This window comes from Globicephala melas, chromosome 2 (assembly GCF_963455315.2).
Source record: "Globicephala melas chromosome 2, mGloMel1.2, whole genome shotgun sequence".
Taxonomy (NCBI): domain Eukaryota; kingdom Metazoa; phylum Chordata; class Mammalia; order Artiodactyla; family Delphinidae; genus Globicephala; species Globicephala melas.
The window spans coordinates 92586092-92613111 of NC_083315.2; the positions used below are offsets into that span (position 1 = coordinate 92586092).

General features: G+C 39.0%; 1 protein-coding gene across 1 annotated transcript in view; it reads left to right on the forward strand.

Annotated features, from left to right (window-relative positions):
- Positions 1-23981, forward strand: part of EXD1 (exonuclease 3'-5' domain containing 1) — a 38662-nt gene extending 14681 nt beyond the window's left edge. Inside the window, exons 7-12 of the mRNA XM_030842987.2 lie at positions 1585-1671; positions 14617-14721; positions 14804-14884; positions 17050-17193; positions 17887-18078; positions 22878-23981. Coding sequence (XP_030698847.1) covers positions 1585-1671; positions 14617-14721; positions 14804-14884; positions 17050-17193; positions 17887-18078; positions 22878-23537 — 1269 coding nt within the window. The 3' untranslated portion in view covers positions 23538-23981. The remainder of the gene's footprint in view (positions 1-1584; positions 1672-14616; positions 14722-14803; positions 14885-17049; positions 17194-17886; positions 18079-22877) is intronic.
- The last annotated feature ends 3039 nt before the right edge of the window (positions 23982-27020 follow it).

Consider the following 27020-nt stretch of genomic DNA (forward strand, 5'->3'; position numbering starts at 1 on the left):
GTGTATCAGTATTTCACTTATTTTTGTTGCCAAATAATATTCCTTTGTATGGATATACCACATTTCATTTATCCTTTCACCATTTGATGGACATTTGGGTTGTTTCTACTTTTTGGCTATTATGAATAGTGCTGCTGTGAACATACATATACAAGTTTTTGTGTGGCCACGTTTCCATTTCTCTTGGATAGATACTTACAAGTGGAATTGCTGGCTCATGTAATAACTCTGTGTTTAACTTTTTGAGGATTGGCCATACTGTTTTGCAAAGTGCTGCACCACTTTACTTTCCCACCAGCGGGGCGTGAGGGTTCCAATTTCTCCACATTCTTACCGACACTATTACCTGTCATTTTAATTATAGCCATCCTAGTGGTGTGAAGTAGTATCTCATTGTGGTTTTGATTTGCATTTCCCTGAAGGCTAATAGTGTTAAGCATATTTTCATGTGTTTATTGGCTATTTTTTTTCTTTTTTAAAAAAATTTTTGTTGGAGTATAGTTGATTTACAATGTTGTGTTAGTTTCAGGTGTACAGCAAAGTGAATCAGTTATACCTATACATATATCCACTCTTTTTTAGATTCTTTTCCCATATAGGCTTATTGGCTATTTGTACATCTTCTTTAGAGAAATATCTATTCATTTGCCATTTTAATTGAGTTACAAGAATTCTTTATATATCAACAGATGCTTTAAAGGGTCCATGACAACAACAACAAATAATAAGATAAGAACTTTTGCTCCGGAAATTTAAAGAGTTAGTTGGAAATTCTTATCAATAGGGAAATACAGCTTTTGTTCCCAGTTTTGCAGCCTTCTTGTTGATTGAGAATGGAACTGAAGTTCAGTCCCCATTTTTTATCATTGATGAAAGATACTCAGAATATAGAACACTTTATGCTCTGTAAAGGAAGATATTGTGCTAGTGTAAGTTACTTTGCCTTTCTATTCTTGAGTAATTTATCTACCTGTAAAATGGGGAGAATCTTGTGCCATGCAGATATTTTCATGGATTATGCAGTAAAGATTTTAGAATTGTATAATGTTTTGAAATATGATAAGAATGTAGATAATAAGAGGACCAGCATATGTTTCCAGGATACCCCTATTTCAGTTTTGAATATTTTAATGAATCCAAGACTTTAAAGGACCTGTTAAGTCTGTGTTTTTCTCATTCTGAACAGTAGATACTGTGAGACTCAGCCACTGTGTGAGTTCCCTTTAGGTACAGTAAATTGCTGTTCTTTGCATGAGGAATCTTGCCATAAAGACTGGAAACCTTTTGCTGTAACACCAGTGGTAACAAAAGGTATCTGAGTTTTCAACTCTTATTAGCATTTGCAATATGAATGATTTATTTTCCAGTTGTGGAATAACTTTGTGAACCCTGAAAAGAGGATCAGAAGCATTCAATGTGATTTGTGTGTGTGTGTGTGAAGCAGACATGTGTTTCGGATTTTGTAAGTGTAAAAAAATATGATCCACTTTGTTTATTTCTAGCCATTTTACTTGTGCCATTCATGATGTCATAATTGCAACATTTATTTCCTGGAGATTTTTATTTTCTTCCTTTTCTTACCAGATGCTCCACATCAAGAAGCAAAGTGTCCTGAGTGTGGCAGCAGAAGGAGCTAATGTGTGTCGTCATGGGAGACTATGTTGGCTTCAGGTAAAAGATTTCTTAAAACTTTTTATTTTGAAATAATTGTAGATTCACTGGTAAATTTATTTTAATTGTCTTTTTTATGTCACCCCAGTGTCACTGTCCTATAGCTTGTTTGGAATTCCTTTCAATTTTCTTGTACTCAGTTTATTATTTTCAAAGGAAAGAGCTTTAGGGACTTCCCTGGTGGTCCAGTGGTTAAGACTCCTTGCTTCTGGGACTTCCCTTGTGGCTCAGTGGTTAAGAATCTGCCTTCCAATGCAGGGGACACGGGTTCGAGCCCTGGTCAGGGAAGATCCCACATGCTGCAGAGCAACTAAGCCCATGTGCCACAACTACTAAGCCCGCGCTCTAGAACGCGAGCCACAACTAGTGAGCCCGCGTGCCACAACTACTGAAGCCCACGCGCCTAGAGCCCGTGCTCCGCAGGAAAAGCCACCACAATGAGAAGCCGGCGCTTGTCGCAACTAGAGAAAGCCTGCGCACAGCAATGAAGACCCAACGCAGCCAAAAATAAATTAAAAAAAAAAAAAAAAAGACTCCGTGCTTGTACTGCACAGGTTTGATCCCTGGTCGGGGAACTAAGATCCTGCATGCTGTGTGGTACGGCCGAAAAAAAAAAGGAAAGAGCTTTATAATCATCGTTGCTGTCTCCGCTGTCTCAGAGGCTCTACCTGACGTTTTCTTTCCCAGCTCTGTTCTCTTGCCTTAGACATATGGAGAATTTCTTTTTTTTTTTTTAAGATTATTTATTATTTATTTATTTATTGTATTTATTTTTCGCTCTGTCAGGTCTTAGTTGTGGGACATGGGACCGTCGCTTAGGCATGCAGGATCTTTCTTTGTGGTGCACGGGCTCCAGGCTGCGTGGGCTCTGTAGTTTGCGGCATGTGGGCTCTCTAGTTGAGGTGCACGAGCTCAGTAGCTGGTGCACGGGCTTAGTTGCCCCGCAGCATGTGGGATCTTAGTTCCCTGACCAGAGATTGAACCTGCGTCCCCTGCATTGTAAGGCAGATTCTTTACCACTGGACCACCAGGGAAGTCCCGAAATATGGAGAATTTCTTATCTTTCCTCTGGTTGGTAGATTTCCACAGTAGATTTCTGTCACATCATTCTCATTTTCCTGGATCAAGGAGATGTAGGTGAGGATATCCATTATATCCAAAGAACTTTGTAGTGAGCCTTGAATAGCTAGAGGATGGATAACCACCTTTGGATCAAACTCAGCATCATCAGTATTTAAGGGGGAGTGGGCCAAGAAAGCCAGCTGAATTCCCAATCGATGTCCTCCATCCTTTTTTTTTTTACCCGTGTCCCCTGCATCAGCAGGTGGACTCTCAACCACTGCATCACCAGGGAAGCCCCCTCCATCCTTTGAGTGAAGACCTACATCAGCCTACTGAGAGAATATTTTTATTAGGATTGGCAATCTGCCTTCTCGAACTCTTTCCTCTGGAATGTTTACTTTCTCAAAGGGTAAGGAATGGAGGTATCAAGCCCAGTTTTGCTCAGGGATTAAATTGCCTCCCTCTTGTTCCATGCACTTTCTCGGTAAACCTTAGCTTTTAGATGACTAGGTTAGAGTTAGCAGCACAAATGCAAATTATTTAAAACAAACCTCCACAAACAACAAAAGCAAAAATAAACAATTTGGACAACATCAAATTAAAAAGCTTGAGATTGGTTCAAGATGGTGGAGTAGAAGGACATGGTCTCACTCCCTCTTTTGAGAACACCAGAATCACAACTAACTGCTGAATAGTCATCAACCGGAAGACACTGGAACTCACCAAAAAAGATACCCCACATGCAAAGACAAAGGAGAAGCTGCAGTGAGACGGTAGGAGGGGTGCTATCACAATAAAATCAAATCCCATAACTGCTGGGTGGGTGACTCACAAACTGGAGAACACTTATACCCCAGAAGTCACCCACTGGAGTGAAGGTTCTGAGCCACATGTCAGGCTTCCCAACCTGAGGGTCTGGCAACGGAAGGAGGAATTCCTAGAGACTCAGACTTCGGCTAGCAAGATTTGATTGCAGGACTTTGGCAGGACTGGGGGAAACAGAGACTCCACTCTTGGAGGGCACACACAAAGTAGTGTGCACATTGGGACCCAGGGGAAGGAGAAGTGACCCCAGATGAGACTGAAGCAGACCTACCTGCTAATGTTGGAAGATCTCCTGCAGAGGCAGGGGGCAGCTGTGGCTCACCAAGGGACAAGGACACTGGCAGCAGAAGTTGTGGGAAGTACCTCTTGGCATGAGCCCTCCCAGAGTCCGCCATCAGCCCCACCAAAGAGCCAGGTAGGCTCCAGTGTTGGGTTGCCTCAGGCCAAACAACCAACAGGGAGGGAACCCAGCCCCAACCATCAGCAGACAAGCAGATTAAAGTTTTACTGAGCTCTGCCCACCAGAGCAACAGCCAGCTCTACCCACCACCAGTCCCTCCCATCAGGAAACTTTCACAAGCCTCTTGGCCTCATCCACCAGAGGGCAGACAGCAGAAGCAAGAACTACAATCCTGCAGCCTGTGGAACAAAAACCACATTCACAGAAAGATAGACAAGATGAAAAGGCAGAGGACTATGTATCAGATGAAGGAACAAGATAAAACCCCAGAAAAACAATTAAATGAAATGGAGATAGGCAATCTTCCAGAAAAAGAATTCAGAATAATGATAGTGAAGATGATCCAGGACCTCGGAAAAAGAATGGAGGCAAAGACTGAGAAGATGCAAGAAATGTTTAACAAAGATCTAGGAGAATTAAAGAACAAACAGAGATGAATGATACAATAACTGAAATGAAAACTACACTAGAAGGAATCAATAGAAGAATAACTGAGGCAGAAGAATGGATAAGTGACCTGGAAGACAGAATGGTGGAATTCACTACTGTGGAACAGAATAAAGAAAAAAGAATGAAAAGAAATGAAGACAGCCTAAGAGACCTCTGGGACAACATTAAATGCAACAACATTCGCATTATAGGGGTCCCAGAAGGAGAAGAGAGAGAGAAAGGACCCAAGAAAATATTTGAAGAGATTATAGTCGAAAACTTCCCTAACATGGGAAAGGAAATAGCCACCCAAGTCCAGGAAGTGCAGCGAGTCCCATACAGGATAAACCCAAGGAGAAACACACCGAGACACATAGAAATCAAATTGGCAAAAATTAAAGACAAAGAAAAATTATTGAAAGCAGCAAGGGAAAAACGACAAATAACATACAAGGGAACTCCCATAAGGTTAACAGCTGATTTCTCAGAAGAAACTCTACAAGCCAGAAAGGAGTGGCATGATATACTTAAAGTGATGAAAGGGAAGAAGCTACAACCAAGATTACTCTACCCAGCAAGGATCTCATTCAGATTCGATGGAGAAATCAAAAGCTTTACAGACAAACAAAAGCTAAGAGAATTCAGCACCACCAAACCAGCTCTACAACAAATGCTAAAGAAACTTCTCTAAGTGGGAAACACAAGAGAAGAAAAGGACCTAGAAAAACAAACCCAAAACAATTAAGAAAATGGTAATAGGAACATACATATCGATAAGTACCTTAAACATGAACAGATTAAATGCTCCAACCAAAAGACACAGGCTTGCTGAATGGATACAACACCCATATATATGCTGTCTACAAGAGACCCACTTCAGACCTAGGGACACATACAGACTGAAAGTGAGGGGATGGAAAAAGATATTCCATGCAAATGAAAATCAAAAGAAAGCTGGAGTAGCAATACTCATATCAGATAAAATAGACTTTAAAATAAAGAATGTTACAAGAGACAAGGAAGGACACTACGTAATGATCAAGGGATCAATCCAAGAAGAAGATATAGCAATAATAAATATATATGCACCCAACATAGGAGCACCTCAATACATAAGGCAACTGCTAACAGCTCTAAAAGAGGAAATCAACAGTAACAGAATAATAGTGGGGGACTTTAACACCTCACTTACACCAATGGACAGATCATCCAAACGGAAAATTAATAAGGAAACAGAAGCTTTAAATGACACAATAGACCAGATATATTTAATTGATATTTATAGGACATTCCATCCAAAAACAGCAGGTTACACTTTCTTCTCAAGTGCTCATGGAACATTCTCCAGGATAGATCACATCTTGGATCACAAATGAAGCCTCAGTAAATTTAAGAAAATTGAAATCATATCAAGCATCTTTTCTGACCACAATGCTATGAGATTAGAAATCAGTTACAGGGAAAAAAATGTAAAAAGCACAAACACATGGAGGCCAAACAATACGTTACTAAATAACCAAGAGATCACTGAAGAAATCAAAGAGGAAATCAAAAAATACCTACAGACAAATGACAGTGAAAACACAATGCTCCAAAACCTATGGGATGCAGCAAAAGCAGTTCTAAGAGAAGTTTATAGCTATACAAGCCTACCTCAAGAAACGAGAAAAATCTGAAATAAACAATCTAACCTTACACCTAAAGGAACTAGAGAAAGAAGAACAAACAAAACCCAAAGTTAGCAGAAGGAAAGAAATCATAAAGATCAGAGCAGAAATGAATGAAATAGAAACAAAGAAAACAACAGCAAAGATCAACAAAACTAAAAGCTGGTTCTTTGAGAAGATAAACCAAATTGATAAACCATTAGCCAGACTCATCAAGAAAAAGAGGGAGAGGACTCAAATCAATAAAATTAGAAATGAAAAAGGAGAAGTTACAACAGACACAGCAGAAATACAAAGCATCCTATGAGACAACTACAAGCAACTCTATGCCAATAAAATGGACAACCTGGAAGAAATGGACAAATTCTTAGAAAGGTATAACCTTCCAAGACTGAACCAGGAAGAAACAGAAAATATGAACAGACCATTCACAAGTAATGAAATTGAAACTGTGATTAAAAATCTTCCAACAAACAAAAGCCCAGGACCAGATGGCTTCACAGACGAATTCTATCAAACATTTAGAGGAGAGCTAACACCCACCCTTCTCAAACTCTTCCAAAAAATTGCAGAGGAAGGAATGCCCCCAAACTCATTCTATGAGGCCACCATCACCCTGATACCAAAACCAGACAAAGATACTACAAAATAAGAAAATTACAGACCAATATCACTGATGAATATAGATGCAAAAATCCTCAACAAAATACTAGCAAACGGAATCCAACAACACATTAAAAGGATCATACACCATGATCGAGTGGGATGTATCCCAGGGATGCAAGGATTCTTCAATATACGCAAATCAATCGATGTGATACACCATATTAACAAATTGAAGAATAAAAACCATATGATCATCTCAATAGATGCGGAAAAAGCTTTTGACAAAATTCAACACCCATTTATGATAAAAACTCTCCAGAAAGTGGGCAAAGAAGGAACCTACCTCAACATAATAAAGGCCATATACAACAAACGCACAGCAAACATCATTCTCAATGGTGAAAAACTGAAAGCATTTCCTCTAAGATCAGGAACAAGAAAGGATGTCCACTCTCACCACCATTATTCAACATAGTTTTGGAAGTCCTAGACACGGCAATCAGAGAAGAGAAAGAAATAAAAACAATACAAATTGGAAAAGAAGAAGTAAAACTGTCACTGTTTGCAGATGACATGATACCTATACACAGAGAATCCTAAAGATGCCACCAGGAAACTACTAGAGCTAATCAATGAATTTGGTAAAGTTGCAGGATACAAAATTAATGCACAGAAATCTCTTGCATTCCTATATACTAATGATGAAAAATCTGAAGGAGAAATTAAGGAAACACTCCCATTTACCACTGCAACAAAAAGAATAAAATACCTAGGAATAAATCTACCTAGGGAGAGAAAAGACCTGTATGCAGAAAACTATAAGACACTGATGAAAGAAATTAAAGATGATACAAATAGATGGAGAGATATACCATGTTCTTGGATTGGAAGAATCAATATTGTGAAAATGACTGTACTACCCAAAGCAATCTACAGATTCAATGCAATCCCTATCAAATTACCAATGGCATTTTTTACAGAACTAGAACAAAAAACCTTAAAATTTGTATGGAGACACGAAAGACCCCGAATAGCCAAAGCAGTCTTGAGGGAAAAAAACGGAGCTGGAGGAATCAGACTCCCTGACTTCAGACTATACTACAAAGCTACAGTAATCAAGACAGTATGGTACTGGCACAAAAACAGAAATATAGATCAATGGAACAGGATAGAAATCCCAGAGATAAACCCATGCACCTATGGTCAACTAATCTATGACAAAGGAGGCAAGGATATACAGTGGAGAAAAGACAGTCTCTTCAATAAGTGGTGCTGGGAAAACTAGACAGCTACATGTAAAAGAATGAAATTAAAACGCTCCCTAGCACCATACACAATAATAAACTCAAAATAGATTAGAGACCTAAATGTAAGACTGGGCACTATAAAACTCTTAGAGGAAAACATAGGAAGAACACTCTTTGACATAAATCACAGCAGGATATTTTTTGACCCACCTCCTAGAGTAATGGAAATAAAAACAAATATAAAAATGGGGGACCTCATGAAACTTAAAAGCTTTTGCACAGCAAAGGAAAATATAAACAAGACGAAAAGACAACCCTCAGAATGGGAGAAAATATTTGCAAATGAATCATCGGACAAAGGATTAATCTCCAAAATATATAAACAGCTCATGCAGCTCAATAGTAAAAAAACAAACAACCCAATCCAAAAATGGGCAGAAGACCTAAATAGACATTTCTCCAAAGAAGACATAGAGATGGCCAAGAAGCACATGAAAAGCTGCTCAACATCACTATTAGAGAAATGCAAATCAAAACTACAGTGAGGTATCACCTCACACCAGTTTGAATGGGCATCATCAGAAAATCTACAAACAACAAATGCTGGAGAGGGTGTGGAGAAAAGGGAACCGTCTTGCACTGTTGGTGGGAATGTAAATTGATAGAGCCACTATGGAGGTTCCTTAAAGAACTAAAAATAGAATTACCATATGACCCAGCAATCCCACTACTGGACGTATACCCAGAGAAAACCATAATTCAAAAAGACACACGCGGGGCTTCCCTGGTGGCGCAGTGGTTGAGAGTCCATCTGCCGATGCAGGGGACGTGGGTTTGTGCCCCAGTCCGGGAAGATCCCACATGCCGTGGAGCGGCTGGGCCCATGAGCCATGGCTGCTGAGCCTGTGCATCCGGAGCCTGTGCTTCACAACGGGAGAGGCCACAACAGCGAGAGGCCCGCATACCACAAAAAAAAATAAAGTAAAATTAGAAATAAAACAACATGTGGTCCAGCAATCCCACTTCTGGGTATATATCCAAAGGAAATGAAAACAGGATCTCAAAGAGATAACTGTATTCCCATGTTCATATTGCAGCATTATTTACAATAACCAATACATGGAAACAACCAAGTGTCCATAGATGGATGAATAGATAAAGTAAATGTGATATATATGTACAATGGAATATTATTCTGCCATAAAAAAGAAGGAAATTCTGCCATTTGTGATGACATGGATGAACCTGGAGGGATTCAGCTAAGTAAAATAAGTTAGACAGAGAAAGACAAATACCGTATGCTCTCACTTATATGCAGAATCAAAAAAACCAAACTCATAGAAACAGAGAGCAGAGTAGTGGTTCCAGGAGTGGGGGAATGGGGGAAATGGATGAAGGTAGTCAAAAGGTACAACTTCCAGTTATAAGATAAATAGGTTATGGGAATGTAATGCACAGCACGGTAATTATAGATAACAATACTGTATTGTATACTTAAAAGCTGCTAAGAGAGTAGATCTTAAAAGTTCTCACCACACACAGATAACCATGTGAGGTAATAGATATGTTAACTACCCTCATCATAGTAATCCTTTTGCAGTATATACTTACATCAAATTATCATGTTATATACCTTAAACTTACACAATGTTATATGCTAATTTTATCTCAATAAAGCTGGGTAGGGAGGAAGAAACCAAACCAAAACCTCTCTCTACCAAAACAAAAGGGTTGACTTCCTGGTAATGCAGGCCTGAGCACCTCTAGGTTATTTCCTAATTTGTCCCCTTTTGTTGTATAGATACCAGAGGGGACATCCAGTTGGTTACAAATATCATCTTTGTGACTGGAAGCAAATCAATGGGCACGTTTTCTCCCACCAGGTCCTTGGACTTGTATGTTTAATTTTTTAAATCAAAGTATCACATGCCCTATGTATTAAAAGCAAAAAACAAAAATGCTAAAAGGCTTATGAGGACAGAAAAATCCTCACTCCATTTCTCTCTTCAGAGGTGGTGCTTTTGTTTTTTTTAAGAATCCAGTAACAAGGTTGTTAAAGTACATGTGTACAGCACTTTACAGTTGACAAAGTACTTTGACAAACATTATTTCATTTACATTTTTCATTTCATTCTCCTTATAGGAGACCTGTGATGCAAGTGTTAGTCCATGTGATGCTGTTCCATAAGACCTTAAGCTATCTTTACTTTTTTCATTGTTTTTTCTTTTTGCTGCTCTGAATGGGTGAGTTCCACTGCCTTGTCTTTGAGTTGACTGATCCTTTCTTCTGCTTTATCTAGTCTGCTAGTGAACCCATCTAGTGTATTTTTCAGTTCAATTATTATATTCTTTAGGTCTGTGACTTCTATTTGGTACTTTCTTACATTTCCATCTCTTTGTTGAAGTGCTCACTGTGTTCATCCATTCTTCTCCCCAGTTTGGTGAGCATCTTTATAGACCATTATTTGAGCTCTTTATCAGGTAAATTATTTATCTCCATTTCATTAAGTTTTTTTTCCTGAGGTTGACTCTCTGTGTTGGTTTCTATATAGTAGATGAAACAGCCACTCCTCCCAGTGTTGAAGGAGTGGCCTCATGTAGGAGATGAACCTTGTCATTCAACCCTGCCTCAGCTCCTGGTTGTCTTTCAAACCTCTTGGCCTTGTCCAAGCAGCCTATTATATTTTTAATAGCTCCCAGTAGTTGAGGATGTGCCAAGACCTGTCAGTGTCCTAAAGGGGAGAATCTCAGCACATAGACTCAGGGTGACTGGAAGTGAGACCCTCAGGCATCAGTTTTTTAAGTATGCAAATATGTACATTCCTGTGGGACCACAAGCATAAACCTTGCTGGCCACCAGAGCCAGGCAATCTGGAGGTGTCCCCTGAGCAGCAGTTGCAGAAATCAGGGCTCCAGATGAGTGTCAAAGCTCTTTTCTGGGTGATATAGGTGAGCTGGAGCAAGGGAGAGCGTCAAGATGGAGTCCACAGCTTATGTTCCTTGAGAGCAACTCCATAGGCCACTAATGTGTACCAATCCTGAAGCCTGCCTCTCAGGCTGAAGCTCCAGGATGAGCGAAGAGCCCTCCTTCACAAAAAGACTGGAGAGTGTGCCCCAGTCCACTGTCTGTGCAGTGCCCTAGGGGTGGTAGCCTGCCAAGAACTGTCCCTCCGATTGCCACAGTCCCACGAGACCCAGGAATACAAGCCACCCTGGCCACCAGAGCCATGCCATCAAGGGGTGTCCTCTGGTAGCATCCTCAAAACCCAGGGAACCAGACACAAAAAAGTACAGAGGCAACTACTTTTAACATGTTGAAATGTGTCTATTTTCATTTTTTGATAATATGCTTATTGCTCTCTCTTTATTCATCAGTTTTACAAATTATTAACTTTTATTATACTAAACAAAGATTTTGCTCACTTATAGCACCCACACCTCCCTAGAGCCTCCCAATTTAGTTATATCCCAATTTTAAAAGATTTTATTTTTATACAATTTTTAAAGGTTACTTTCCACTTACCGTTATCACAAAATTGTTGGCGGTATTCCCCATGTTGTACAATACATCCTTGAGCCTATATTACACCCAATAGTTTGTACCTCCCACTGCCTCCCCCCTATATTCCCCCCACCACTGGTAACCACTAGTTTGTTCTCTGTATCTGTGAGTTGGCTTCTTTTTTGTTATATTCACTCATTTGTTGTATTTTTTAGATTCCACATATAAGTGATATCCTACGGTATTTTTCTTTCTCCATCTGACTTATTTCACATAGCATAATGTCCTCCAAGTCCATCCATGTTACTGCAAACGGCAAAATTTCATTCTTTTTTATGGATGAGTAGTATTCCATTGTATATATACACCACATCTTCTTTATCCCTTCATCTGCTGATGAACACTTAGGTAGTTTCCTTGTCTTGGCTATTGTAAATAATGCCGCTATGAACATTGGGGTGCATGTATGTTTTCAAATTAGTGTTTTGGGGTTTTTTGGGGGGGAAGTTATATCCCAATGTTTGGTTAAGACAGGATTCAGGCTATATGTGATTATGGCTATGTAACCATTACTCCTTGTTGGTCCAGTAAGATTGTTTCTTTTCTTGCCCAACTTTTTGTTTTTCATAGAATTGATAATTGCCTCATCTTACTAGCTTTGTTTTCCTTTCATTTGTGACAAAGCCTTCCCATATTTTCCCCTCAATGTAGTTTTTCACATGCTTACATCTATCTTGATAATCTGTGCTTCATCTTTGTCTTGAAGCCATCTTCCCTGGAGCCCTCTATCCTCCTGTTCCAATACAGGCTGGTGGTATCAAGCTGGAAGCTACAAGGGAAAAGGTCTGGAGGCTCACAATTGTGTGCAGACTCATTTTTCAGTCCATTACCAAACCTCTGCCCTCTTCTATATCTTATATTCCCAACTCTAGAGCCTCCCTTGTTGGATTTATACAGAGAATATATCTTCTGTCCTCCGTGGGAGTGGGAAGGGATAACTTGGAGGCTTACTTCTTCACATACAGACCTCAAGCCTATCCCTCTATTTCCAGCTCCTCACTGTCCTCAGTATCTGTCACCTTTAATTCCTAAACCTTTATTTTCATTTTGTGTTTCCTTCTTTGTTCTGTTTTTTCTAATCTGCTTTCTTTCTGTCAGTATTTCCCACTGCTTTTCTTTTTTTTTTGGCTGCATTGGGTCATCATTGCTGTGCACGGGCTTTCTCTAGCTGAGGCGAGCTGGGGCTACTCTTCATTGCAGTGCGCGAGCTTCTCATTTGCGGTGGCTTCTCTTGTTGCAGAGCACAGGCTCTAGGTACGTGGGATTCAGTAGTTGTGGTGCATGGGCTCAGTAGTTGTGGCTCACGGGCTCTAGAGCGCAGGCTCAGTAGTTCTGGTATACGGGCTTAGTTGCTCTGTGGCATGTGGGATCTTCCCGGACCAGGGCTTGAACCCGTGTCCCCCACACTGGCAGGTGGATTCTTAACCACTGCGCCACCAGGGAAGTACCTCCCACTGCTTTTCTTTAACTTTAAATTATTTAAATGTTTAACCTTCATCTGTGGTCAGATATTTTCAGGTATAATATTATGTCTTAAGGTAGCAAATATTTTTTAAGAGTCTTAAAGGTTTTTTTTGTCCTTTGGCCTACTTCTCAGGGCTGTTTCTGGGAATCTATCCTAAATAATTCAAAACATGAAGAAAAATTTCTGTGAGAACCTATTCATTTTGGCATCATTTATAGTGGTGAAAAATCAGAAGCCACTTAGTTAACAGTAGCAGACATTACAGTACATTTGATAGATCTTATGTGGCTGTCAAAATCGATGACAAATGCAGCATAGAAAAATGTTTGAAAGTTTATGAAAAGAAGAAGTGGGATATAGATTTGAATGCATATTATTAGAGTGTTATGCATTTTTTATATGAACAAATGGAAGGGGGTGTTGTGTGGCATGATGCACTGATTCACTGAAGAGATGAATAACAGCTGTCCATGTGCCTCACTCTGTTCTAGTGGTTGCTTTAGTTACGAGTGGTGAATCTGACATAATCTCTTCTTTCACAGAGTTTACAGTCTAGCAGAGAATTATTTTCCAAACTTCTATAATGTGTCTATTCAATTTTTACAATTAAAGAGGTAGAGGAAAAGCAGGGATTGACTATTTCAGGTGTCAAATTTTGGCAAACAACATGAAAGAGCTGAGAATGGGTGCCTGGTAGGCCTGGTAATTGTAACTGTATCAATAGTTAGCTCTTGAAATGACAAAGATGGTATCTGACTGTCCTGTGGCTGGCTGTCTAGACCTATTTGGATCTGTTCTTGCCTTCATTCTTTGATTCAGTAGATTATCCAGCTGTATGGCCTCTGTGACTTTTATGATCAGAAACAACCTAGAATACTTATAATTGTATAAAATTGATCAAAATGACAGTATTTCACATCCTACCATTTGTGCCAGTGTGTTTGTTGCCTGTTTTAAACTGCTAGAGGACAGGGATCTTCTCTTATGAGTAATTTTATGTAACACCCAACGCAATCATGTGTATTATGGAACTCAGAGAAATAGCCTTTGGTGTTATCGAGAGTGAAATATTGTCCATTTCCCTTAAACCTATAATCCCTGCATTTTAGAATGCCATAGGTGAGACATAAAACATTAAAGAAGAAAAAAGCTAGAGGCTAAACTACTAGCTTGTCCTTTTCTTTCCTTTTGAAAATCACAGTGATAGTGTTTTTGTGTTTTGTTTTTTTTTTACTTAAGGTAAATTTAAACCTGTTTTCCCTAAGAATCAATGAGTGCCTATTGTTTACTTTAAAGATGAGGCTGTTAAATATTTTTCACATGCCTTTCTTTGTTGTTGTTGTTGTTGTTGTTTTTTGCAGTACGCGGGCCTCTCACTGTTGTGGCCTCTCCCGTTGTGGAGCACAGGCTCCGGACGCACAGGCTCAGCGGCCATGGCTCACGGGCCCAGCCGCTCCACGGCATGTGGGATTTTCCCAGACTGGGGCACAAACCCATGTCCCCTGCATCGGCAGGCGGACTCTCAACCACTGCACCACCAGGGAAGCCCTCACATGCCTTTCTTGATTCTCAGATCCCCTTCCCTAGTTCTTTCTTATGTGTGTCTGGATGGTCTGTTGTAGGTGGCCACAAGTAGCCGAGTTTACTTATTTGACATTTTCCTTCTGGGAAGTCGTGTTTTCAGCAATGGACTTCAGATAGTATTAGAAGACAAGAGAATTTTGAAGGTGAGTGTGTAAGTTGATTCATCTGCTAGTAAGAATAACAGCCAGGTTCTAATAACTCTTTCTCTGTCTTCTGATTCCTTAGGTTATCCATGATTGTCGTTGGCTTTCTGATTGCCTCTCTCATCAGTATGGAATTTTGCTGAATAATGTCTTTGACACCCAGGTACATGCAGGGAAACACTGGAATCAATGCAGTGTATATAGCTCCTGTAGAAAATAGGCCTTATCTGATGAGTGATTGAAAGTCTTCTTGTGTGTGCCTCATTCCCGCCCACTTCTCATGTAAGATGTTTGTACAATATGTGAGAACATTTGGTGCACTGAAGAAGTACTGGAGAAAAGTTACTTGTAATTATTTAGGGTTTTTTCCCTTCATTTTGCTCCAGAAATTTTCAAATAAGAAGCAAGCTCCATACTCTGTAGCATTCAGAAACTCAAACAATTTTGGGGTCATTTGGAAATCTGACATGGATTCTTACTGTGAGGTGGACAGTCAGTCACGTCTATGCCTTTACCACATATGTATCATTTAAGGCTGATGGCTAATTGGCATCTAGCTCAGGGATGCAGGTTGTCCTAGATGTTCCCCCAAAGCCTATACTGGCCCCAGATAGCCTGAAGATAAGCAGTTTTTCTCTGATCTAAAGGACCTAGAGAAATGAGAAATTCCCAGATTATACTAGATCTGGGTTTCTGGTTTGGCTGTGAGAGCCATAAACCCACTAGTTTTCATTATGTATTCTTTAAGTTCTTCTAGTCTTCTAGGTTAATGCCATGAAAGGGAGATCTTGAATATATAAACCTAGAGCCTTTGGAGAGGGGTTAAAATAATGAGTTAGCCAATTAGTTTTTAACAGAAATTCCTAAAAGTTCAACTTTATGTTATTGTATGTGGTTTAAGTTTGCTCTTTATGTATCTGCTTGTAATGAACTTTGTGCCACTTCTCTTGTTTACATGTTCCTTTGGGTCTTCTTTCAAGAGCATTCACTATATAGAGATTGCTTCTATGCTTACTCCAAAATGTAACACAGTTGCTCATTGTTCCCTTGAGGCCATCAGGCTTCTTGATTAGACCTCGTATGTATTGTCTAATGAAGACATTGGCATATCTTTCCATATTTTTCTTTTCAGATTTTCATAGTACAAGAAGCAGGAATTCAGAATTATTTCAATTTGTTTTCCTTTAACACAGTGTATTAGTTTCCTATTGCTGTTGTAACTAATCACCACAAATTTTGTGGCTTAAAACATAAATTTAGGGCTTCCCTGGTGCCGCAGTGGTTGAGAGTCCGCCTGCCGAAGCAGGGGACACAGGTTCGTGCCCTGGTCCGGGAAGATCCCACATGCCGCGGAGCAGCTGGGCCTGTGAGCCATGGCCGCTGAGCCTGCGCGTCCGGAGCCTGTGCTCCGCAACAGGAGAGGCCACAACAGTGAGAGGCCCACGTACCGAAAAAAACAAACAAACAAACAAACACAACACATAAATTTACTCTCTTACAGTTCTGGAGGTCAGACATCTGAAATCATTTGCACTGGGTGAAAGTCAAGGTGTCAGCAGGGCTGGTTTCTTCTGGAGGCTCTGAGAGGACAGTCTGTTTCCTTGCTTTTCAGCTTTCACCTGTGTTCTTTGGCTTGTGGCTCCTTCTATCTTCACAGTGCACCAATCTCTGCTTTCATCATCACATCACCTTCTCTTCTGGCTGTAGTAAAATCTCCCTCTGCCTCGTCTTATAAGAATACTTGTGATTACATTTAGGGCCCATCTGGATAATTCAAGTTAATCTCCCTATCTCGATATCCTTAACTAATCACAGCAGCAAAGTCCATTTCGCCATTTAAGATAACATTCACAGGTCCAGGAATTAGGATGTGGATATATTTGGGGGCTGTTATTTAGCCTACCACACACAGACAAATAATGATTGCAATTCTTAATTTTATTAGCTTTCCTTACCAAAACTTTACCAGAGTTGCTAATAAGTAGAAGTAATTCTTTAATTTTATCTTCCTTTCCCCATTCCTTGAAGGCACCAAAGAGTAATAATCATAAGGCAGGCAAATAAAAGAAGTGGAAAAGAAAATAGACAGGGACACATTAAAGTTGGGTGATCCTTTTTCTTTTTCTTTTCTTTTTTTTTTTCTAATTTTTCAGAATAAGATAACCTAACAACTTTAAATTTTCTAATGGCATTGTCTATCATGTGGGTCCTTGGGAAAAATGGTATTTAAAGATGTTTCTCTAAATGTATTTCTGCTATTTCTGTCATGAGATAGCTCTCTGTATATATCCTACAGACTGGTCTGTTTGTCTTTTTTTAATGCCACAGGTAGCAGATGTCCTTCAATTTTCCATGGAAACAGGCGGCTTTCTTCCAAACTGCATTAGTACTTTACAGGAGAGTTTAATCAGACACCTTAAAATAGCCCCTAAATATCTCTCCTTTCTGGAAGAGAGACAAAAACGGATTCGGGTGAGTATTAACGTATGTCCCATATAACATTAATATTTTCAAGTGTCTTGTGAGTGGGATTATCAGCATATTATATAGAGAAATGACAGCTGCTGTGTAAGCGTATGAACATTGCCAAAATCTTAGTTATTCCAAATGGGAACAGTTTGTTTGTGGTCTCAAGTGGAAAAAAGCCAGCATCCAGATTTGTTGGTTATCAATTAAAAAGTACTCTGAAATAAATTTTCAATTGGACAAGTGGGGATTTTATTGGGAATTTGGATTAAGGCAGTGGAACAAAAATCATGCCAATTATTTCTCCCAAAGTAAGATAGATTTTCTTCAGCTTCTAATAGCCTTGCTTGCAAACTTAGGTCATGACCGTATTGGCTGCAATTTTGGCCATATAATCTAATCAGTCCTGCTGCCTCCAGTTTTGAATGAGAAGCCCTGATCTCTCTCTCTCTCTTCTTCCCTCCCTCCCTCCCCACATCTTTCCCCCATCACATACACACACTCACTGTATACACACAATAAGTGTGTGTATGTGTATGTGTGTATATGCTCAGAAGGCTAGCCATAGTGTGAAAGTAGAAGGTAATAATTGAAGAAAATGACAGTAATGGTGATTTAAGTTAAGCAGCACTTAGATAAACCATTATTTTCTTTAAAGATTTGCTTACTATTCAGAGAAAATTGTTTTGGTGTCTCTAGGAAAACCCAGAACTATGGCTCACACGACCTCTTTCACCCTCTTTGCTAAAAATTTTGGCCTTGGAAGCTACCTACCTGCTGCCCCTTCGCTTGGTACTCCTAGATGAAATGATGTCTGATCTAACTACGCTGGTGGACGGGTACCTAAACACCTACCGAGAAGGGTCTGCAGACTGGCTGGGAGGCATGGAGGTAGGTGCCACTCTCTGTGGCTGTGTTTTCAGGACCTCTGTGTCCTCATGGGGGCCACAGTGATACCCACTGTTCACAGCTGCACCAAATTTCTTTCAGCAGATTTGATGATAAATATTCTTGAAGCGGCTATAGCTTGGGCTTAATTCAGCTCCTTAAGCACTTTTTTTCTATATATATATATATATTTTATGATCACTGACATTTATTTCATATGATGCAACTGGTGATGTGCATTTCAATAAAACTAAAAGTTGATGTGCTAGAAGTCCTAACTCCTTTCTTAAATATTGTACCAATTTTCTCACAATATTAAGTTATGTTTCCAGTAAATATATCTTTCAAAGAAAGGGTAAATTTCATTAGTTATTTTTATGAAGCCAGCACAATATAAGAAAACTTATATTATTGGCAAACTATTGCATTAGGCCAAATCTGGCCCATGGCCTATTTTTGTAAAACTCACAATCTAAGAATGATTTTTATAGTCTTAAAGGATTGTTAAAAAAAAAAAAGTATGCTTGTGGCTTACAAAGCCTAAAATGTTTACTATTTGACTCCTTACATAAAAAGTTCACAGGCTACTGCTATAAACAGTTCTCATTTAGGAATACTGATGCAAAATCCTAAATAAAATAATAGCATTTTTGGTACAAACTCCACTTAGATATATTATACTTTTCTATTAATGTGTCTCTGGATTCTAGTTACAAGCATGGTTTAATATTATATTAATATTTATTAATATTTAATATTATATTAAATTCTGTATTTTATTGGGGCCAAGAAAGTCTTATGATTATCTCATAAATGCTGAAAAAGTTATTTTGTAACTTTTTTATATTTTGCTCTCACTGTTTAACAAGAAAAGATCAATGTAAAAATCCTTTCATAGTTTGCTTGATTGGAGAATTTTAATGTTTTTCATTTATCATTGTAAAGCCAAGGACAATTTTTTAGCTTTTTAATATTTTGTTCTCACTGCTTATTGCTGAAAAAAATTGATAATATTCTGTATACATTATTGATTAAAGTTGGAATAGGTACTTTAACATGATAAAACATATATCTCAGGCAAGAAGACTACCTAATATTTGATTGGGAACAACAATATCAAGAAATATACAGAAATGGTGACTATCACCACTACTTTAGTAGTTTCTGAAGCTATTAGCCAGTGAGGTTAGAAAAAAAAAAAAAGATGAACTATAAAAATTGAACAGGAGGAATAGGAATGATGACTTGCCTATAATATACCTGAATACTGAAGAGAATCAATTGAAAAAGATTGCCAAAAACAAAAAGGCAGTTTAGGGCTTCCCTGGTGGCGCGGTGGTTGAGAGTCCGCCTGCCGATGCAGGGGACACGGGTTCGTGCCCCGGCTCGGGAAGGTCCCACAAGCCGCGGAGCGGCTGGGCCGGTGAGCCATGGCCGCTGAGCCTGCGCGTCCGGAGCCTGTGCTCCACAATGGGAGAGGCCACAACAGTGAGAGGCCCGAGTACCGCAAAAAAAAAGGCAGTTTAGTAAAATAGGTACAAATATAACATAAAACTTAATAGCTTTCCTATATCCCTGTACACAACTACAGAATATAATGGGGGAAAAATTCATTTATAATTGTAACAAAAAATAGATTATCTAGAAATAAATCTAACAAGAAATGTGAAATATAGAGATGAAAAAAATGTTAAAGTATTACTGAATGGCATAAAAGAGGACTTAAATGAATGGGGACATTAAGTATTTTTGGCTATCAGTTATTCCTAAATTAACTTTAAAAAAAAATTAGTTTATTTATTATTTATTTTTTTGGTTGCACTGGGTCTTTGTTGCTGTGCACGGGCTTTCTCTAATTGCAGCAAGCGGGGGCTACGCTTCGTTGTGATGCGCGGGCTTCTCATTGCGGTGGCTTCTCTTGTTGTGGAGCACAGGCTCTCGGTGTGGGGGCTTCAGTAGTTGTGGCATGTGGGCTCAGTAGTTGTGGCTCACGGGCTTAATTGTTCCACGGCATGTAGGATCTTCCCGGGCCAGGGCTCAAACCCGTGTCCTCTTCATTGGCAGGTGGGTTCTTAACCACTGTGCCACCAGGGAAGCCCCCTAAATTAACTTTTAAATTTAACTTTCTTTTAAGAAAAATGCTAAAGCCATAATTACTTTGGCAAACTGTGATTATAGTGTTTATAGAGATAAATAAGCATAAATAAGAATAGTCCTGTCAGATATTAAAACATATGTCTACACTAAATATGAGCGGTACATGTATAGGCAGATCGATGGAATAGAGAACCCAGAAATAGATCTCATATATATCAGTAATGGTTGAGATAAAGGTAAAATTTCCAATCAATGAGAAAAAGATAAGTATTTAGTAAATGGCCTCAGGCAATTGACTAACCATTGTGGGGGAGGAGAATCAGAGTTGGATTGTTATCTCTTTCTGCTACACCAAAATAAATCCCATGGATCAAGTATTTATGTAAGAACTAGAATTATAAAAGTATTGGAGGGGCTTCTCTGGTGGTGCAGTGGTTGAGAGTCCGCCTGCCGATGCAGAGGACGTGGGTTTGTGCCCTGGTCCGGGAAGATCCCACATGCCGGGGAGCAGCTAGGCCCATGAGCCATGGCCGCTGAGCCTGCGCGTCCGGAGCCTGTGCTCCGCAACTGGAGAGGCCACAACAGTGAGAGGCCCGCGTAAAAAAAAAAAAAAAAAGTATCGGAAAAAAAGTATTGGGACTTCCCTGGTGGTCCAGTGGCTAAGACTCCGCACTCCCAAAGCAGAGGGCCTGGGTTCCATCCCTGGTCAGGGAACTAGATCCCACATGTGGCAGTGAAGATCCCATATGCTACAACTAAGACCCAGTGCAGCTAAATAAATAAGTAAATAAATATTTTTAAAAAGTATTAAAAGAAAATTATGTCACAGTAGGGAATATGTCCCCTCCCCCAACTTTACTGAGGAATAGTTGACAAAATTAATTGTGTATATTTAAAGTGTACATTGTGATGATTTGATATACATTGTGGAATGATTACCAAGCTCAAGATAACTAACATCCATCACCTCATAGCTAACTTTTTTTTATGTAGTGAGAATGCTTAAGATCTACTCTCAGAAACTTTCAAGTATATAATACTGAACTATTAACTGCAGTAACCATGCTGTGCATTAGATCCTCAGAACTTATTCTTCTTATAACTGAAAGTTTGTACCCTCTGACCTACATCTCCCCATTTTCCTCTCCCTCAACCCCTGGGAACCCCCATTCTATTCTCTGTTTTTATGAAATCAGATTTTTGTTTTTGTTTTTTAAGATTTCATATATAAGTGATACTGTGCAGTATTTGTCTTTGTCTGGCTTATTTCACTTAGCATAATACCCTCCAAGTTCAAACATATTGTTGCAGATGGCAGGACTGCCTTCTTTTTTATGGCTGAGTAATATTCTATTGTATGGACTATTGTATTGTATAATGTATATACATCACATCTTTATCCATTTATCTATTGATAGACACAGGTTGTTTACATATTGTGACTATTGTGAATTATGATGCAGTGAACAAGGGAATGTACATATCTCTTTGCGATCCTGTTTTCATATGCTTCAGATATGTACCCAGACGTGGGATTGCTGGACCATATAATAGTTCTATTTTTAATTTTTTGAGGAACATCCATGTTGTTTTCCACTGTTTTACATGGTAATGTAAATTGCATCAATTTACATTCCGATCAACAGCATATGAGTTCCCTTTTCTCCACATTCTCACCAACACTTGTTATCTGTCTTTTTGATAATAGCCATCTTAACAGGTGTCAGTAACACCTCATTGTGGTTTTGATTTGCATTTCTCTGATAACTAATGACTTCGAGCACCTTTTCATGTACTTGTTGGCCATCTAAATATCTTCTTTGGAAAATTATCTATTCAGGTCCTTTGCTCACTTTTAAATTAGAGTATTTGCATTTTTGCTATTGAGTTGTATGAGGAAATGCTTTTCTATGCAATACAGAAATACTCAGAACTCATAAAAGATGAATAAATATGACTTTAAAAATTTTGTATGGCGAAAATACTGTGAACAAAATCAAAGGGAAAGCAACCTAGGAAAAATTATTTGCCTCATGTAACAAAGAGGACATTTTCTTAATATATTCCTTATTGTAGCATTTATGTAATGACAAAATACTGAAGACAACCCAAATATCCATCCACAAGGGTTTGGTTAAACAAACTATTGTATATCGATACAGCCATTAAAATTGCCAATATGGAAAAATCTCCAAGACAGAATTTTTAGTTGGAAAAATCAAGAAGAAGAAGAATATATAATATTATGTAGCCATTTGTATAAAATAATTTTAGAAAGAGTTATTAAAATAAAAAGTTGGGGGAAAATAAAAATTGAAAAATATAATCCAATGAATAGATAAATATTTAGTAAGGGATCGTATATGCAAAGACTGTCTCTGGAGGCTACAGAAGAAGCTGCTTTTTAGAGGATGCACCTGCTAAGGCAGTTGGGGCGAGGTTGGAATGGACCCTTACTTTTCATTGTATAATCTTTATACATACACACGTGCACAACATACACACAAAATTGGATTAAAAATATTTAAATTACTTGAAAAATAGTACTACTATAGTTGAAGACACTAGAGGGTGCTATAAGAACACATTTGAATAGACCCTTGCTTGCCAAATACTAAGTGTAGTAGAAGTGATTTTAAAGTGATTTTAAGGACCATATTCAGAAGTTTAGTTATAGTAGACTTGTGTTCATTTTCTTTTCTTAGCGTACATGTATGGAGCTCCCAGAGGAACTGCTTCGACTGAAGGACTTCCAGAGACAGCGCAGAGAGAGAGCTGCAAAAGAATATAGAGTAAATGCGCAGGGACTCCTAATAAGGACAGTACTACATCCAAAGAAGTCTATGACAAAGACAGCAGGGAAAAAGGGAAAAGTAAGAGGTTTCTTACTTTGTAAAAATTCTAGGCTAGATAAAGCTCCAAATTTTACATCTCACAAGGATGTAAATTTGCTAAAAGAAGAATCTAAGAGTAAGCAAACCACAGCGGAATCTCAACATCTACCTCCCATAAGGGAAGAAGTCAGTGAAGATTCCAGTAACAAACGAATTTGCCCTGAGTCAGAGGGGTTTAAAGACCAGAGAATAACTCTAAAAGAATACCTCAAGATACCTAAACAAGAGTTTCAGACAAATTTATCTTTGAAAGAGGAGATAGAACAGTTACTGATGGTGGAAAACAAGGAAGATCTAAAATGTACAAAACAAGATGTTTTAGTGTCTCCTTCCCTTCCTCAGGAAACCAGAGTGTCTCCAAGTGACATTTTTCATCCTTTTAGAAAAGCTGTGCTTCCCACACTTCCTCCCTGCCCAGCTTTGGAGAAGACTGATTCCTGGATAAATCCAGATTCTCCCAATCTGCCTTAGAGATCTGCAGTTTGTTCTTGAGGCCAATAAAGGTGGCTTATTTCCTCTGCCATCAAGGCCTTCCTCAGTGCTTAAGTTTCTTGTGCTGTAAATTAGTCACAGGCTTTGGGGGAAATTATATCCTCTTGCTTGCTCCTATATTCTTAGAATTTGATTAGAATGGGAATGAATAAGTTAAATAATGGAAGAAGTAAATGTTCTGATTATGTCACTGTGTAGAAATGTTCCCTGTGGCCAAACTGAATTATTTCTCATAATTTGGGTTTAAAGGATTTGAAGAAGGGAAAAATTTTGGACTTAGTGTCTGGAAGAATCTATACTTTAAATTTTTTGTTGTTTTTTCTGGTTTGAAGGATGTTGGTAAAACTCTTAGCCATAAGTTTAAAAATATTAGTACCTGACAACTTTACCTGTACTTTTTTCCTTTTTAGAATATTAACTTTGTCAATTATACCTCAATAAAGATGAAAAATATTAACTTTATTTTTGAATTTTAAATGTTTGGTCTGTCTTATGTCATAGACAAACAATAGTTTATGTTATTACCGGAATCAATATCCCAGTTTTAATTTCTTTTCATTCCATTTACTTTTAGAGAGTTTTGTCCATTTCCCTAACAAAGCAGGGCCTTCTTTAGAGTATGTCTATTATGTAAACTTGAAGTTTGATTCCACTATATTTGCCTGGAGTTGGTATGCCTTCTTAGGGTGAAAGGAAGGTAGCCTGTACTGAGCCCTTTTTATGTTGAATACTTGCAAGTTGCTCATTCTTTTGTGTATAATAACCAGTAAACCTGGTTGGTATTAGGTTATCTCTCACTTTTCTTCATTGGGTCAGGGTAGGAATAAATTTGAATGTGTCTGCATTTCTAGGTCTAGAATCCAGTGAGAAATCTGTAACTTTTTTTTTTTTTTTTTCCGGCCCTGCACGGCCTGTGGGATCCTAGTTCCTTGACCAGGGATGGAACCTGGGCCACCTCAGTGAAAGCACCAAGCCCTAACCATTGGACTGCCAGGGAATTCCCTAGAAATCTGTAATTTGACTGTTATACAGGCCTCTACTACTTAGGGGAGACAGGGACAGCCAATAATTAGGAACATCCTTGTCTGTGCTCATTGATTCTATCATGAGTACCACTGAAAGAACAGCTGTGTCTTCCAAATCCCAGAGCCCAGATCTGGTCTAAGCTTAAGATGAAGGCAGGACTAAGAGCAGTCAGCTCAGCCCTGCAGTTGCTGTCCCTCACTTTGTCCATAGTTTAGAAGGTCATTGGAGGCCAAGGTGGTTTCTGGTTCATTCTGGGTGAATGTGTTTTCAGGTTGAGCCCAGAAAGTGGTTAATCTAGGTTTACTCTGGGAAGGGCATGAATTTCTGTGAAATTCATAGAATTGATTTAGCTTCTTATGGAACCATACCACACACAATTTTTATACATACATACATGTAAATATACAGGCTACAAAGAAAAATGTGACGTTCTTCATATTAAAAAAAAAAGGATTCTCCTTTCATTATGTATTTTGTGACTAATAAAGAACAGGATTCTGTTGGACCTTTGCTGTACTGCTCAATATGGTAGTTATATGTGGCTATTTAAAATTAAATTGATTAAAATGAAATAAAATTAAGAATTCAGTTCCTCAGTTGCACTTGCTATATGTCCAATACTCAATAGTTTCATGTACCCAGTGGCTACCATATTGAACATCACAGATATAGAACATTTCCATCATTCCAGAAAGTTCTATTGGACACTGCTATTTGAGAAGTACTTTGACTCTCAGAACTAAATGAGCCTTCCGAGTTTCATCACAATATTTTCTTAGTGAAACGGTCACATAACTGGAACTGCATTTTTCTCCATATTCTAGCCTGGAGTGCCTACCTAAATTCCATGTGGTCAGATCCAACCATGAACTTCTGTCCTTTGCTGGATAGAGTGAAAAAAAAAATCCCTGGGTTCTTCAAGCCCTGCTGCTAGTGCTCTGTGCCATTACTTAGATTTCTTATCTAAATTTTGCTCAGATTTTGGAAAATCTTTGGTTCTTGACCCAACCAATTGTTGCGTTCTTGACCCAACCAATTGTTGAGTTCTTACTCTATATTTTTCTAGTTGAGAGTTTATAAACCATACTGCCTGCTTTACCAAACTCTTGGAGTCTTGCTTCAGTCTAGACTGAATTCCTGCATCTGTCCTACTCAGGTCTGACCTTTCTGTACATGATCTGCAGTTAGAGATTCTCACAAGCAATCTGATCCTTTTAATTTGGGAATTAGGAAACAGAGTTAAATGACTTCTTCCCTGAAGAAAAGTGCTGCACTGAGAATAGAACCAGTGTTTCTTACTTCTTGGTCCATTCAGTGTTCTTTCAACTATAATATGAAAAATCATTACAGCAGCTTTGCCTCCAGTCTGGCTGTGAGCTTGATAAAGCCTAACATGACATAATATAATTTTAATACACTGGGACTTCCCTGGTGGCACAGTGGTTAAGAATCCACCTGCCAATGCAGGGGACATGGGTTCGATCCCTGGTCTGGGAAGATCCCATATGCCGTGGAGCAACTAAGCCCGTGCACTGCAACTACTGAAGCCCGCGCACACTAGAGCCCACGTGCCACAACTACTGAAGCCCATGCACCTAGAGCCTGTGCTCTGCAACAAGAGAAGCCACCACAATGAGAAGTCTGTGCACCCCAATGAAGAGTAGCCCCGGCTCGCCACAACTAGAGAAAGCTCACGCACAGCAACGAAGACCCAACGCAGCCAAAAAAAAAAAAAAGAATTTTAATACACTATAGCCCTGTCGTTGTTTTGACACAAGGCAAGTCACAGCAGCAAGCCAAGATAAGGCTTGATGCATACTTGGGGAGCTGAGGGTGATTAGCCAGGTGTACTTATCAAAAAGGCATTTACTATAAAGGTAACATCAATAAATACCTTACAGGGCTTCCCTGGTGGCGCAGTGGTTGAGAGTCCGCCTGCCGATGCAGGGGACACGGATTCCTGCCCCGGTCCGGGAAGATCCCACATGCCATGGAGCGGCTAGGCCCATGAGCCATGGCCGCTGAACCTGCGCGTCCGGAGCCTGTGCTCCGCAACGGGAGAGGCCACAGCAGTGAGAGGCCCGCATACCGCAAATAATAATAATAATAATAAATAAATAAATACCTTACAGAAAAATTTAGAAAATAATGAGAAAAAAATACTCAACTATCATCCTACATTATACAACCCTTCCTAGCATTTTGGCACTTTTCTTTCAATTTTTCCTCTCTCATTCTCTATCTCTCTACACACACACCATCACAACCATACCATAAATACATTTATTGTGTTTTTTATATCAAGTATTTCTCCATTTTATAATCCTAACAACCAACATTTTAAACAGATGTTTCATTTTTAAATTAATATGCTATTAAATAGAATTTGGAAAATAGAGGAAAATAAGAAAAAAATTACTCATTTCTCTAGGCCAA